At 38.0% G+C, this 14265-nt stretch overlaps 1 protein-coding gene across 2 annotated transcripts in view; it reads right to left on the bottom strand.

Annotated features, from left to right (window-relative positions):
* Window positions 1-4245, bottom strand: part of ATP10B (ATPase phospholipid transporting 10B (putative)) — a 57851-nt gene extending 53606 nt beyond the window's left edge. The window contains exons 1-2 of one of the 2 annotated variants that reach the window (XM_075102101.1): window positions 3968-4245; window positions 2699-2893 (exon numbers count right to left, since the gene is read on the bottom strand). In XM_075102101.1, coding sequence (XP_074958202.1) covers window positions 2699-2893; window positions 3968-4242 — 470 coding nt within the window. In that variant the 5' untranslated portion in view covers window positions 4243-4245. Of the gene's footprint in view, window positions 1-669; window positions 1310-2698; window positions 2894-3967 lie in introns of those variants that run through there. The other variant, XM_075102100.1, reaches the window with a different exon arrangement.
* Between the last annotated feature and the right edge of the window lie 10020 nt (window positions 4246-14265).

Here is a 14265-nt window from a genome sequence, read left to right on the forward strand (position 1 = left end):
ATAAAACATAATTTTCAAACTTCTGAAAGTCCTAAAAGCAAGAGGTCATGAAATGTTTTGAAGAAGTGAGCACAGACACATGTAGTTAATTTATTTAGAGATGACTGAACAGAGGTATATATTACTATCTCCCATTTTTAAACTGCATTTTTACAGTTTTATTTTACATACAGGCTAGTAGAAGAAACACAACTGAAAGCTAGTCTACAACATGGAGTATAAAATTAAAGGTAGTTCAAAGGACTATATTTTTAAGAAGTTTCTTGGCATCTAAGAATGCAAATAGGTCCCATGACAAATCTTGTTCTGTGCTACCTCACACTGATAGAATTAAGCCTTCTTGAAAATTCCTTAGAAATCCAGGTGCTCAGTAGCTACTTAAGCACCTGCTTTCACTGCACTCCACGTTTAAGAGGCCACCTCAATACCATGAAACTCAAACTTACCTTCCTAGTCTGAAAAAGAGATTTAAATAAAAAAAGAAATTTCTTTCCCTGTATCAGAACAAATACCAGGTGTTATGTAGTCACCATGACTTTTATCTGTTTTACTTAATCACTGTGATTTTTCCAGCAGTTTTGTTTTTTTTTTTAAACAAAAAGCCTCGTCATTGATCAAAGATCTCAAGACAACTTTTTCTTTTTTGTAATAAAAGCTGTAGAAACTCACCGGCTGTAAATGTAGCATCCCATATGATTGATTTCTTTGTCTAATTTATACCGCTGAAAGTCCTCCCAAGCATCTTTAATAGCTGTAAGGGCCATTATAACACAAATTGGGATCACAGAAATTTCTGGTTGGAAAGCATTCACCACTGGCACAAAATTCAGCAGTGCAATGGCCACAAAATAAATATTGGCAAAGCGGTGAAACTGCTCATAGATATTTTTAGGGAGGAAAGTCAGGATGGTATATTTTGTGGTCTTAATTTTATTGGAGTCATAGTAGCTGTTTGGATTTTCTTCCCACTTCTTACTTCCAAAGCGCAAATTGGAGATAATCACTCTTTTATTTTCATTTTTCTTCTTTCTTTTCTTTACTTTTCCTCTCTTCTCCAGCTCTTCATTTTGGATTTCAGTGTCTGGAGCACCGCATCGGCAGCAATTTTCCTTGAAAAAATGCTTTTTCCATATCATTCTAGAGAAGCAGCCTGGAACACTTTTCCTTGACATTTTGTTTTCCTCTCAGAAAGTAAGCTCAAGTTGGAAACCAATGAAGTTAAGAGAGTTCAATAATCCAAATACAATCCCAAGTGGTGGAGAGAAGAGTTAACGTGTCCGAAGCCCAGGGCTGCCTCTCCTTCGACTCCAGCCTCCACCTACCTAGGGACAGGTATCACCCTGACTCAGCTGCACCGGGTCCTAGAGCCTGCTGGGGAGGCTGCACCTCACATATGACAAAAGCATCCTGAATGTTTTGTTATTCCTGCTAACATACGCCTGGAGGCCACATTCAGAACATTTCCCTAGCATTAACTATCAGCTCATACAAAGTGTCTCTGTTTTAACACAGAGCAGCGACAAAGCTAAGATGATACACAAAATTTTCACGGTTCGTTCTATGAGTTTCTGAATCATGTTGTAAGCCTGGGAGGTGCCAGGAAGTTCAAAGGTAATGGGCAGAGCTCTGCATCCCGGATGTCAACAGAGGATTATCTCTTTTACTTCTTCTATCTACTATTTGTTTCCATGCCCATAACATGGATTATTAACAAAACAAACAAACCCCATCCCCCAAAATCAAGCAATCCCATGATTTGGTATTTGTCAGAGTTCTACATAGACATGGGCAACTGAAGAGCAGTTTATCTAGATTGCCCCTCAGGCTGACCCTTCTCCTCTGATAGAACTCCTGCTTCTGGACACACAAAGCATCCCACTCTTCACAGTAACCTCCTTCAGCCTCTCATTTCTTCTTCCCCATTGGTCCTTGTGCCTCTGACACAGAAGTATGTAGCACAGATGAGGGCTAATTTCCAAGAGAGCTAATGAGATATGTACAAACCACAGTAATTGTTCCTCTATAGCCTGGGCTTAAGGAGAGATGAAAAAAGGAAGAGACCCAAACATTTAAACTTCTTTTACATGAAAACTCTTGTCTACTGGATTACGTAGTGACAAGCTAAGTAGTCTCAAGTCAAGTTAGCACTTGGACAAGAAACTCTGATGAAATTGAAATGTTGCAATAAGAATTGCACATGAAAGTATTTCTTCCTTCTGAGTCAGTACTGAGCAAACATCACAGCTTACTGCAGGTCTTGTACCATCTCCAAAGCGAAACTGTGCTGTAATGATCACCTGTGTTTATTGGAAGTCCTACAAATTTTTTTCAGTTCCTGGTTATTCTTCACCTTGAAAGTAGTTGGTGATTAATTTTTGTATTAATGGTTTTAGTGTGAAACATCTGAAAGGCATTGCTCCAATTGTTAAACAGCCACAGTAATCCTTTCCAGACTTGGATAAGTTTCATTTTTCCTCCTACCTACAGAGGATGTTGGATATGAAACAAAACTTCAGTGATACCAGGATGACTTAAGTGAGATAAATGAGGCATTTTTAAAGGCAGTACAAAACTCTTTTATAACAGCTTTTCCAAACTTATGTACTCCAAAGGCTCAGTGAGGGAATTACTGCAAAACCAGATGAGCAATATCCACCACATCAGATACAAGGAAAAATAATTGGTTTAGCTTACTTACTTGTCATATACCCTGGTTTTAGAGAAGTTTATTGTCTTATCAAATTGGTATTTTCTGTATTCTTCAATAGCATCCTTAATCATACTGGCAAACAACACCACAATCAGTGGCAGCATAGTAATCTCCCTGTGGAAGACTTCCACTTGTGGGAACAAGTTCAGAACCACCAGAAAGAAGAAATAAAGATTACCCAGCCTGAAAGACATAAAATAAAAGTAGTCAGAAATTAGCATGTGTCCTTTTGTTAATGAACACCCCCCATTTTCTATCAAAGAAGCATTAATGATTTCACTCGTCTACCCTCCTCTTCCTTTCCCAGAATGAATTAATCAGTTGCTTAACTGAGATGTTAATCTTTTTTTAGAAGAGCCTGTGAGATACATTTTCATAACATTATAGCTACCTCAATTTTTCCACATATTGCAAACACCTTTTATCTTTAGGAGCTAAAATGTCTTTAATGATCTCCCACTGTCTCCGTCTTGAAACTAAGCGCAAATCGAACAAAAGGCCAAAAAAACCTTAAAAAACAAACCAGTGTAACAGAATGGGTACACATGCTCAGAATTACGGAATTGTTCCCATCAGGAATCCATGAAGGATTCCACAGATGGAAGGTCAAACTATGAATGTGTAAATCTAATATACAGAATGAAAATTTCAAAGCTAGAGATGGATATTCAACTTTCATTTATCATTTATCAGAACATGATATTTCCCTGGGCATCTTATTGACATGATTCGTTATGCTGGGGGATGTGTGTGTGTGTACATAATTTCAAACCAGCAGTTGGAAAGAAACCTGACCTAGCACTTGCATATACATAAATACTGTTTATAAGTCGGCAAAGTCACTTGCATGCCATTAAAAAAATGTACCAAAATTAAACTATGAGCATCTGAAATCTACAGAATTTCACAAGTGTCTCAGAACATCCAGTGAATGTTTTTTCATGTTCTTAAAAAATAGAGGTTTATTCAACACATAAACAGAGGGATTTTTAAATAAGGACTTGACATTTTTACATAGAAAACTGTTCCCACATTCAAATAAGGAAGCTGGCCGAAGTATTTGGTAAGAATACCTAGCGTTTACTTGCTTTAAACCCCCACATCAGCATGAATTGAGTGACATTTAGTTGCAACTTCTCATGAATTAAATTTTACTAATGTGGCAACTACAAAAGCAGCCCTTCTCCATCACCCTCAAATATCACTGATTCAGAGACAGTTCTTAAATCTCATGTATCATTGAATGACTTCTTTTACCTGTGAAACTGCTCAAAAAGATTTTGGGGCAAAAAAGTGAACCACGTGTATTTTGTGGTCTGTATCCTGTTTCCAGAATAAAATGTAGAAGCTTGTTTCCAGTCTTTCCACTGTCTTCCATTGTTGGGAAACACAATCCTCCATTTGTTTAAGTTGAGTTTTGGTTTGTCTCTGACAGAAAACAGCAGTGGTGTCGATTCTGATAGAGACTGGGCAGGACTCCAAGCTCCTAGTCGCCGCCAACGGTGCAAAGCAGAGTCAACAGACAAAGCCATTCACAGCAGGGATGTCAGGCTGAAAGACAAATGCACGACAGGGACTGCAAACCAATTCCATTCTGGTAGAAAATTCACTTCATGTCTTGCTAGCAGAGGTTTAAAACAGCAAACAATACTCCTATTTCAATGCATTACGTGTTCAGTCCTCAAGCTCAGCACTTTCTGCAGAAAATGCACAGAATAAAAGGTAGAACAGAATCTTCAATATGGAAAAATCTATTTCTATCTCAGGGGAAAAAAAATCCCAAATCTATTTTCTGTGTGTTATAACAGCAAACTAATATAGATAAAGCCAATTTAAGAGAGGTGAACAATGGCTTTTCTGTCACAAATTCTGTATCATTTTCCTCAGTCATAAACTGCCACCAAATCTATTCAGGCATTTTTCTTCAAATGTCTGACTTTCTTACAATACTTTCTCTATTCACACTTACTTACCAAGGGACCGGTTCAGGTGTTGAATCTTAATAGCTCAGATAATAAAGAACTGCAGCATCAGCTTAATCTCATTTACACTCAGGTAACAGTTTTCCAAAGTCTCCACAGAAATCTGATTTGAATGGAAAATGCCAGCCAACAGTAAAACAATGGATGTTTTATTGGTTGGAGAGATAAAGGAATTAAATCTCCCAATACTAATCCTATTATCATTGAACACTTGTCTCCTGACTTGTTCACACATCTGCAGCTGTAACTGTGATCCAGTGTGCAAGATGCTTAGGCTCTAGCAGTGCAGGTGTATATGCTATTATGTTCAGTCTAAACGCAGCAAAATCTCAATCCAACACCAGGAGTTAGAGGACTGGGAGCTGCCTTACAACAACAAGGCACTAAATGTGAAAAAGCAAACAAAAAAAAGGCACTGGCCACTGGTGCTACTTCAAGTTCCACTAAACAAGACATGTGAACTGAACCCACTTCCCTCAGACTGTGGGAAATATAGAGGAAAAAATATTATTTAAACTTTGACAATAGTTATTTAGATGAATTAATTGAAGAATTGGGCTAAACTTTATTTAACAGCAACTGTTTTTGAAACAGATTGAGAATATCTGTATGAGTCTCTACAAGTCTAAATAAACACATTTCAAATACATTAAACCTTTGAAATTATTTATACCTTTATTACCAGTGAATCCTTTGTTTCTCTATGGTTTCCAGCTTCCTCTTCCAAAAAGCCTACCTTTTACTGTCTGCAGTATATGACTTCATTTGAAAAAAAACTTAATCATATTTAAAAATATGTATGTGTTTGAGTCTTGGAAGGGGAAAAATATACTGCACTAAATTTCACTAACACATCTGAAGTGTGTTGTTTCATCGGCAAACAAGTTTTGTTTATGCACTATTACTCACTAGCTGCTCAAAAACTTTTAATTCACAGTTCAGGTTGCTCAGCAGTGCCTGGGGATCCTCTACAATGTCAAGAAGGGATAATTTATGCCTATCAGAAACTTGGAAATACTGGCTCGGTTGATACAAGTTTAAGTCCCAATACTTAATGAATCTAGACTTAATGTCACGTTATCCTGACACTGAATGTTGAAACTATGAATTGCTGGGAAGATGCAAGGGAAGGTAAATATCACAACAAGCAAGTGAAAGGAGTTTTTAACAGAACTTGCCGTTACTTGTGCTGTGCTCCACAGACTGGAATTTCAGCATTTATTTCTTGTTTCTAGATGCCTTTGCTGTGTTTGCAAGAATTTTACTCACCTGTTGAAAGATGAGCAACTGCAAGGTAAAGCAGCTACCATTGTGATAATGGGCTTATATGTACTTAAAAAAAATAGTAATGTATTTTTGATCCGTGAAGGTCAAGTTCATGTAGGATCACGAGGACAGTCAGCAGCAAGGTAACTAACCAGACTGATCTCCAGAGCTTGCTGAGTGTCAATAAAAGTAGCAGGTCTGCAGGATCCAATGGTACAGATGAAGGTGTGTTGAACCTAAACCTGAGCATCAGGCTCTCCTTCACTCTGCTTTTGTGCTGTGTTCCTGGGTGATTCTCGAGCATTCTGTATGGGAGCGTTATGTTGATAGGCAGGGGAGGAAAATTAAGGCTTCCTTTATGACTAGTGAGAACCCTGGAGGAAGACACCAACAAGCAGCTGTCTCTTAGCATGATGTAATGGCATTTAGTTTATTCTGTTTTATTGCATGTGAAGAGCTAGGAAAAAGACACCTAGACACAATAAGAAATATGAAGTACTGGCTTGGAGAACTGAAGGAAAGCCTTCTATAGCCTTCCAGCTATAACAGACAATGTTTTTAGAAGTCTTGGATTTCAGGAACCATAAGATCTTCATAAGTTACCAGATTTGAAGTCCTAAGATGAGAAAGGACTGGAAGGACAGCAGACATGTTGACAGACTTCCTTGTGTCTGGATTTAGTGCACTTGGTGCTTATTTACTGAGGAAAATCAGTCATCTGAATGTTACATAAACACACACAACAAAAAGCTCTGAATGGCTTCATGCAGAACTGAATAAACTTGTCTTTTAATCCATAGACAGGACCTCCTGTAGTCCATGTTAGCTACTCTGCCAATGCCCAAATGAATGAGTATTTTGACTCAAATCAAAATGATATTCAACACAAACTATCTTAAAGCCAGCACTTCCTTACAGTATAATTTTTAGTCTGTGGTGCTGAAAGATTTTACAATGAAAAGACAATTCAGTTGTTGGTAGTTACCAAAAAAAGGCACAGACATCACTCAGTGAAAATGCTATGGTGAAACAATGCAGCTCATGTTTGCTAGCTAAAGGCTGGACAATTTTGCCACCTTGTTCTGAGCAGTAAGCTCTCTAGCTGATTTTGGCGACATCATAAATTAAGGTCTGAACAGTGAATAGAAGAATGGTGGTCTTTAGTGGCTTAGATACACACTGTACTACATATGTCTTTAATCATGTTATATATATAAGTTACCCATAACAGAGCTACATATATGAGTTACACACAACCTGCCAGAGGACCACTTTCTTTCTGTGTCTGAGGTACATCAAGATAGGCTGAAAGTCCTTAGAAATTACAAATAAAAAACCCCAATATTTTCAGGCATATTACTAAAAATGAAAGAAGACAAGATTAATTAAGGCATCTTTACACATAAATAGTAGCATGTCTTCCACAACTTCCCCTGGGAAACTTTTTCTACAGCTTCACAAATCACAATTAGGCAAGTCCAACATTCAAGATAGGGCCTCTCCCCACCCCATCTTTAACTATTCACTTAGTGTATAAATCAATGACAGAATAACTTAGTTTTATTCAGTTTGGAAATCACCCCTCTCCTCATGGCTTTCTTTGAAAGGCAGTGGTCATAAACAGTGCCATACCCATGAAGAGAGAGGCCAAGTGGTGCCACCGTGCAATTAAATGTGTCACAGGAGATGTAGAGACTTCATAACATAAACCATACAAAACAAAGCAACTGTTATACTGGGAGGAAATTATGTAGCTGGATGAATAACCAAATCAGCAAGCTAATGGCTTTCCTGATATGAATTTCAGTGCTGGTAATGAAAAGATAGCAGAAGCAAATATAATACTTATTATCTCAGATCAGTAAGAATAAGAAGGAGCCTAAACTTGCCATCAATGTTAGGAATCAGGAAAGAAGAAAGAACTCAAAGATGAGTCCTTCTGTAAAATAACAATTTTATATAATTCAGCCAACTGCTTACAAGAATCTTCCTACTTACTGGCGCTTCGATGTGTTATACAAGTTGCTTTCTGTATGGTAGGAAATCCATAAAAAATATTGCATTCCTCTAGCAATATAATCTAATGCATCTGTCCCAATCTTTCTAAAAGAGCTTCATAAAATCGTTTTTCTGCAATTCTAGAATATCTTACATGGGCACACTCATTTATGTTTTTACAGAGATATTGAAAAAACCCAGGAAGTGTGATTTTTTTCAACATACATTTACTGAAGTGACTGGTTTTCCTCCATCCAGCTAGTGAAGCTACAGCAACACACATACTGAAAGGGAAAGATCAAGGTGATGCAGGCATTTCCAACAACATTACTTTTGGGATTTGCCATCTCCTCCATTTCAGCATAGAGATTACAACTACTGCTAATCCCAGTGCTGGCACATTAAAGCTATTGCTGTTTTGCCTAAGCTCCCCTTTGACAGCTGCTTCAGAAATGCTTTCCTTTAAAAGGAATCAGCGTGTTCCAGTGGTCTGCTTTATTTCTGACTGGGATATTGAGACTTTGCACAGGACGAGGTCAGAAACACCAGAGAAACACCAGCCATGGCTGCAGAAAGATGTGTTATTCTCAGTTACACTGCAACTGCTCACGGTGCAACATGATGAGAAATACAGGGAAAACATGTGGCTGTGCTTCAGCTCAGCACTTGTCAGACTTGGAAACTAGGGATAAAAAGAACCCCTCTATGTCCTTAAAACGACAAAGCTCAGTAAGTGGGAGGGAGCCTGGAGGAAGTCATACAGAGGAATATCGACGACAATTTCCCTCTATTGCTATATAATGATAGCAGCGTAAGATTTTAGCATCACATCGTCCAGTCTTTTGTGCAGTTGCAGTCAATTAATGCTACTACCATCATTCCCATGGAGTCCTACTCAACAGTTTAAAAAGCCTCAGTTTCAAGAAACTATTTTCCCTCTTTCTTTCTGTTCCATTACTGACAGATGTACTGAGGGCAGCTCTCATCAGGGCACACACATTTTTCCCATCTGTAACTCCCACGTGGTTTTCCAGGGAGAAAACATTGGACAATCTAGCCTAGGAGCAGTCTTCTCCCTCCTTATTTAGATGCCCCCCAAGGTTCCCACAACCACAGATATATATTCCTTTATAGGAAATTATAACGAATCATTACTTATCTTATTCTTCCTTTTAGGAAGGGCATTCCTTCCCACAGTCCAAACGTGTGTCACTCTTCTCTGACCTTCCAGTAGAGCCACTATGGTCTCAAGAGACAGGCAAAAAGCTAAAACATGTCTAGGTATCTCAATTCCTGAACTTCTGCATTTGGAAAAAACAAGACAAGCAACATATAAATGATTAAACTGCTATCTATTTATAGCAAAGGTAACTTAGCCATACAGAAACATGTCAGCTAGACAGCCCTTTAAGATTTGAGATAAGAAATGTGTAAACTGGTGTTAGCACAGGAGGTTAGAGGCAGTACTCACATTATTTCACAAGCTCGTGTCAAAATTTCTGAAATGTGAAGCAATAAACGAAGTGTGAAAACCTTTGCACCTCTCGCATAAAACTATGGAAGAATGTATGTCTAAGAAAGTTTTCAAGATTTCTGATGTTTGATGAAAGTGTGAAGTGAACAATACGTTGCAAATTAAAATGGTATCATTCACACTGTCATCAGGAAGCTCTTGAAAAATCAGATTCTCTTTGCAACAAAAGCCGGTCTGACATACTCTCTGTAGAGGCTGGGATGCAATTTGATAACTTTTATCATCAGGAAGTTCAGAGGGACAATGTCATTAAACAATATTTTCTTTGCCATTTGCATATGGTTTAAAACACCCAATTTCTATTAACTGAGTGCATCATGCTATTCTTGGAAAAGATACACATTTTGCCTAACTGTTTCGTAATGGTACTCTGAAAAAGATACTGTGTGAAAAGCTGTTGGCTACCCTGTCTTAGAAAGAGGAATCTGCATATATGATAAACACAACAAGAATGTATTTATTACAATATACAGCCATTAATTATACCTCATAAAACCTAAAGCCACTGTTCATTATTTGAAAACCTCATTTATTCTTTTATTGCTGCATTTCATTAGTGAATGAAACTGTCACCACTGTTAACATTAGTGCTACATTTCTGCCCTAGACATCTTCTGCGAAGTCAAAACGTGCTCATGATTTAGCCTACACTTTGGTAAGTAGCCCTTGCCTGTATCCATAACATAAGGTATCCAGGGGATGTGAACACATTTTGAAACTAGGGAGAAACAGGATAATTATTTATTCCTTTTGTTGGGAGAATAGCTGAAAGGCATATTGGGTCATAAAAGACAGAAAGAATGATGCCGAGTCCTCTCCAAGCACAGATTTCAAGATATTCAGATGGTTCAGCATACTAGAGATGAATTACTGTATACTTATCTGTATCAAGCCCTCCGAGGCAGGCCTATACTTTCTTATTATTTTATACATATCATACTACAGTGGGAATATGTAGGCATTCTTACAGAGGAGGTGAACTTCCTTGTTAAAAGACATATCTTAGACAAGAAACAAACCAGAGGTAAGACAGCACTATAAAATCCAGCATGCAGTTAGTAGAATTTGGCATTTTTATCCCCAAATGTTTTGAGCCTATCTTCTATTTGTGAGTACTGCAATTGCAAGCCAGCAAAAGTATTTGGGAAATATTTCTCTTTATTGGAAAAGGGGTGTTACAACAGCCCACTGATGGTGTTTTCCTCTTGCAACCTTGTGTTGACTAGGGGAAGAGCCCCTCTTGGTTTTTCATAGACAGCCTATATGACTGGCATCCTCCCTGTGGTTGCTTAATCTCATCCAACGTCAAAGAAAACCTGCCCTTTATATGATAGGAAGAGACTGCATTAGAGAGCTGTTCCAATGCTCTTAATTAGGAAGGATTAGGTTAGCGGTTGGACTCGGTGATCTTAAGGGTCTTTTCCAACCTTAACTATTCTATCATTCTGTGATTAGTTGTCACACATACTTTACAAACATTCTTTTCAAATACAGTCTCTTTTTTTGAAGATTCTATTATTCAAAAAAGGTACTGCTGACCATAAGAGAAAGCTCATCAGAAAGTCAGCAAAAAGAAAACAACTTTTTCCTCTTTTGAGGTTGCCTCATTCCTGCCAAACAGGCTTAGTTGCAGATCTCTGTGTCCCGGACTTCAGAAGCCGGAGAAAGGAATCCTGCCTCTCCTGCATATGCACAAAAACTTTTACACAATCATGCCTCATATGCTGGGTATTAAAGGAGATAATATATCCACATTAAAAGAAAAATAATTGTGCTCATAGGCATATGTAAAAGCAACTTCAGAAACTAGCAATACAAAGCAGGAATTTTCAGAGCTATCAAAGACAAGGTCTATAACTCGTTTTCAAAAGTTGGTTGGGTGTTTCTGAAAATCTGATTTCAGGGCGAGAGGGTGGAGCTTATTTTTGAAAATCAGTACTGTGAGAAAATGCAGCAGTAGCACTTAAATGCAGATGTGTGCATTATAAAGAACTACAGCTTAGATAATATCCTCCCAAGTTTTCAGCTGATATTTTCCATTTTACATTGCCTCCAAAGCAAGAAGGCATTAAATAACATAAGTCCCCTCTAATACTTAATTCCATTATTCCCAAACTTTTATTGTATTCCCTTATTGAAAGAAGCAGCAATTTTATTTCTTGATGCCTTGTATGGACAATGTGGCATCCGTTCAAAAGAGCCATTCTGAAGAAGGTTTGGCTGGAGAGATAAATATTGCCAAGTGAGCAGTGCGTTATAGAAATTTCAGCCACAAACTTGTTTATCTGCTTCGCAGTTATCTGCTAGGAAGCTCTTTCAATTTTTGGTGATACCGTATAGAAATTTCTCCTCAGTCACATCAGTTCAGAGAAAATATTTTGTGGTTAAGATTAATGGAAGAGGAAAAAGAGATTGGGAAGAAGGAGGAAGGCAATTACATTGTTTAGCAGGATATAGACCACAGCCTAAAATTATGCTGTAACATTTTATATTAGAGAAAGAACATTTGCAGTATGAAAGAAAGTTGATAAAAATGAAAAAATATCTCTAAAGGACTGCATAATTCAAAAAAAAGCTGGTCTTTGCAGACTGTTGTCATTCAACTGACGAGAAATGTATTATGGATTAACAATTACATAAGCTTTTTGAGTGCAGGTTTGTGTTTGTATAGGATAAACAGAAAAGAGCTTTTTATAAATTTAATGTGTCATTAGACCACAGGGCTTCACTATTCTATCATTATATTAGATTGACACATTTTTCATGTCTCAACTAGATTCTCTTTCCTTGGGGAATAAATCCAAAAATCTTGCTATAATAGGTTAATTATAAGATTCTTTCTCAAGGACAGACCAGATTTCAGTGCCTGATGCAGAACTTAAATTTAATTTGAGCAGTGTGGAGGCATGTTCAGGCAGCACAAACTTCAGAGCTGCAGCTGTGTTATTAAGACTGGTTTCAAAATAGATGTACTCTCAGCATATGCTGACATACAGGTCATACAGACAAGGATGATTATCAGATATTATTCAAGAATGAAGTTGCTAACTCACAAAGAGTGCTGGATGCTGTGTGCAGCTTCATTCTGTGTACAAGGAGTTTGCTCTGATCTTCTGTATTACATGCTCGTTTAAATGAAGAATTAGACTAAAATTATCTGGCTAGCTGCAATGAGTATCACTGCTGCCAGCATGTGTGAATACTACAGTGGACTACTCATTACATTTAGGGCCACTGCACATTTCATAAGTGTAGGAAGATGTAGCTTCTGCACCTTTACCTCATTCCAACACAGTAATTACATTTGCACTGCTCACACCTTCTGCTGAGGAGACATTGGGAAGAGATACTTGCACAGAGCTTTTACAAAGTCCAAAATGGCAAGGTGTTATTTGGAGGCATGAGACTGAAAGGGCAGCCAGGTCTGTGGTTTTCATGACTTTGAGTGAGATGTTCCTGAGGTTTCTCTTACAAGTTAGTGCCCAGACATGGGCAGTGAACTCCGCTATATATCCTAAAAATATTTTACCTGCATATCTCTTTTCAAACAAGTAAACATAGTTCCAGACACAAGACTGAAGGCTTCAGGCAGTGCAGAAGTGAAAGTGGTCATTATAAGAAATAGTCAGAACTACACATCCTGGCATGTATGTAGTTCTGGGGATGCACACGAAGGTACTGTCCTAAATGCAGATATTTTCTGAAATTAGGCTTTATTCCTCTCATCCAGGAAAACATAGGAACTCTTATTTGCACTTTCATTTAACTTTAAATAATATTAAGAAATTTCTACGCCACATGAACATACAATACAAACACAGGTATGTGCCTATACCACTGGCCTTTGGAAACAGCCTCCATGTAAGTTCTTACAGACAGGCAAACATTAAATTCTTTCTTTGTTCATTGAAGAAATGGTAATTCATAAAGTTAATAGAAAACAAATAAATTAAAAATGTTCCAGACCTACCTCCTTCCTGAGCTCTAGAACATTACACCTCCATTCTTTCCATAACCTGGTTATCAGAAAAGCAAATCCAGATAAGGAAATGAAAAGGTGCCTATGCTACATTGCATCTCACTCTTTTGACATGTCATACAACTCCAGCTCACCTCTGCTTCTTGGTAGACAACAAATTCTGCATCTGAGGACTGCCTTGTTTATCTATAAAAACACTTGAGACACCAGTAATCAGCGAAAGCAGCAGCAAGACGTATCACCAGGGTTCTACAATTCTGACGTCTCTCCATGGTGGGGAAAAGTCCTTCTTTAAGGTTTTTAAAAGTATTGAAGAATTTTGGGCCTGGTTATTAATTTTCTTGTTGGGTCCAAAGCAGTCCGTCTAAAAACAGTAGTGGAGTAATGGACTGCAATAAGCCCTCCGAAAAATAAAATAAGCGTGACTACAGAAATCTGCTCAAGCAAAGTAATGACCGTGACACACACACAACCCAGGTGTCAATCAGCATAGCCATTTGCCTTAGCGAATGGATCCACCCAGATTCTGGGGAAAAAGAAAGCACAGAGACACAGGTATGCCAGGTCAGGGAGGCAACCCAAGGTTAGGGTAAGGCAAAGGGAGGCAAATTGTAGATCCACTGCACTGGAAACTCATTTAATCAGAGAAGGTTTTCTTGGTAAACTGCAAATATACACATCCAGCCCAGTATCCTAGTCTGGATAGGCCTTTTGGCACAGCTGGCTCTTGTTTTTCTGAATATATCACGAGATGCACTCTCATTGCTGCAGGTTGGGGAAATTTTCCCTTGTGCTC

The sequence above is a fragment of the Phalacrocorax aristotelis genome, chromosome 8 (genome assembly GCF_949628215.1).
Source record: "Phalacrocorax aristotelis chromosome 8, bGulAri2.1, whole genome shotgun sequence".
Classification (NCBI taxonomy): domain Eukaryota; kingdom Metazoa; phylum Chordata; class Aves; order Suliformes; family Phalacrocoracidae; genus Phalacrocorax; species Phalacrocorax aristotelis.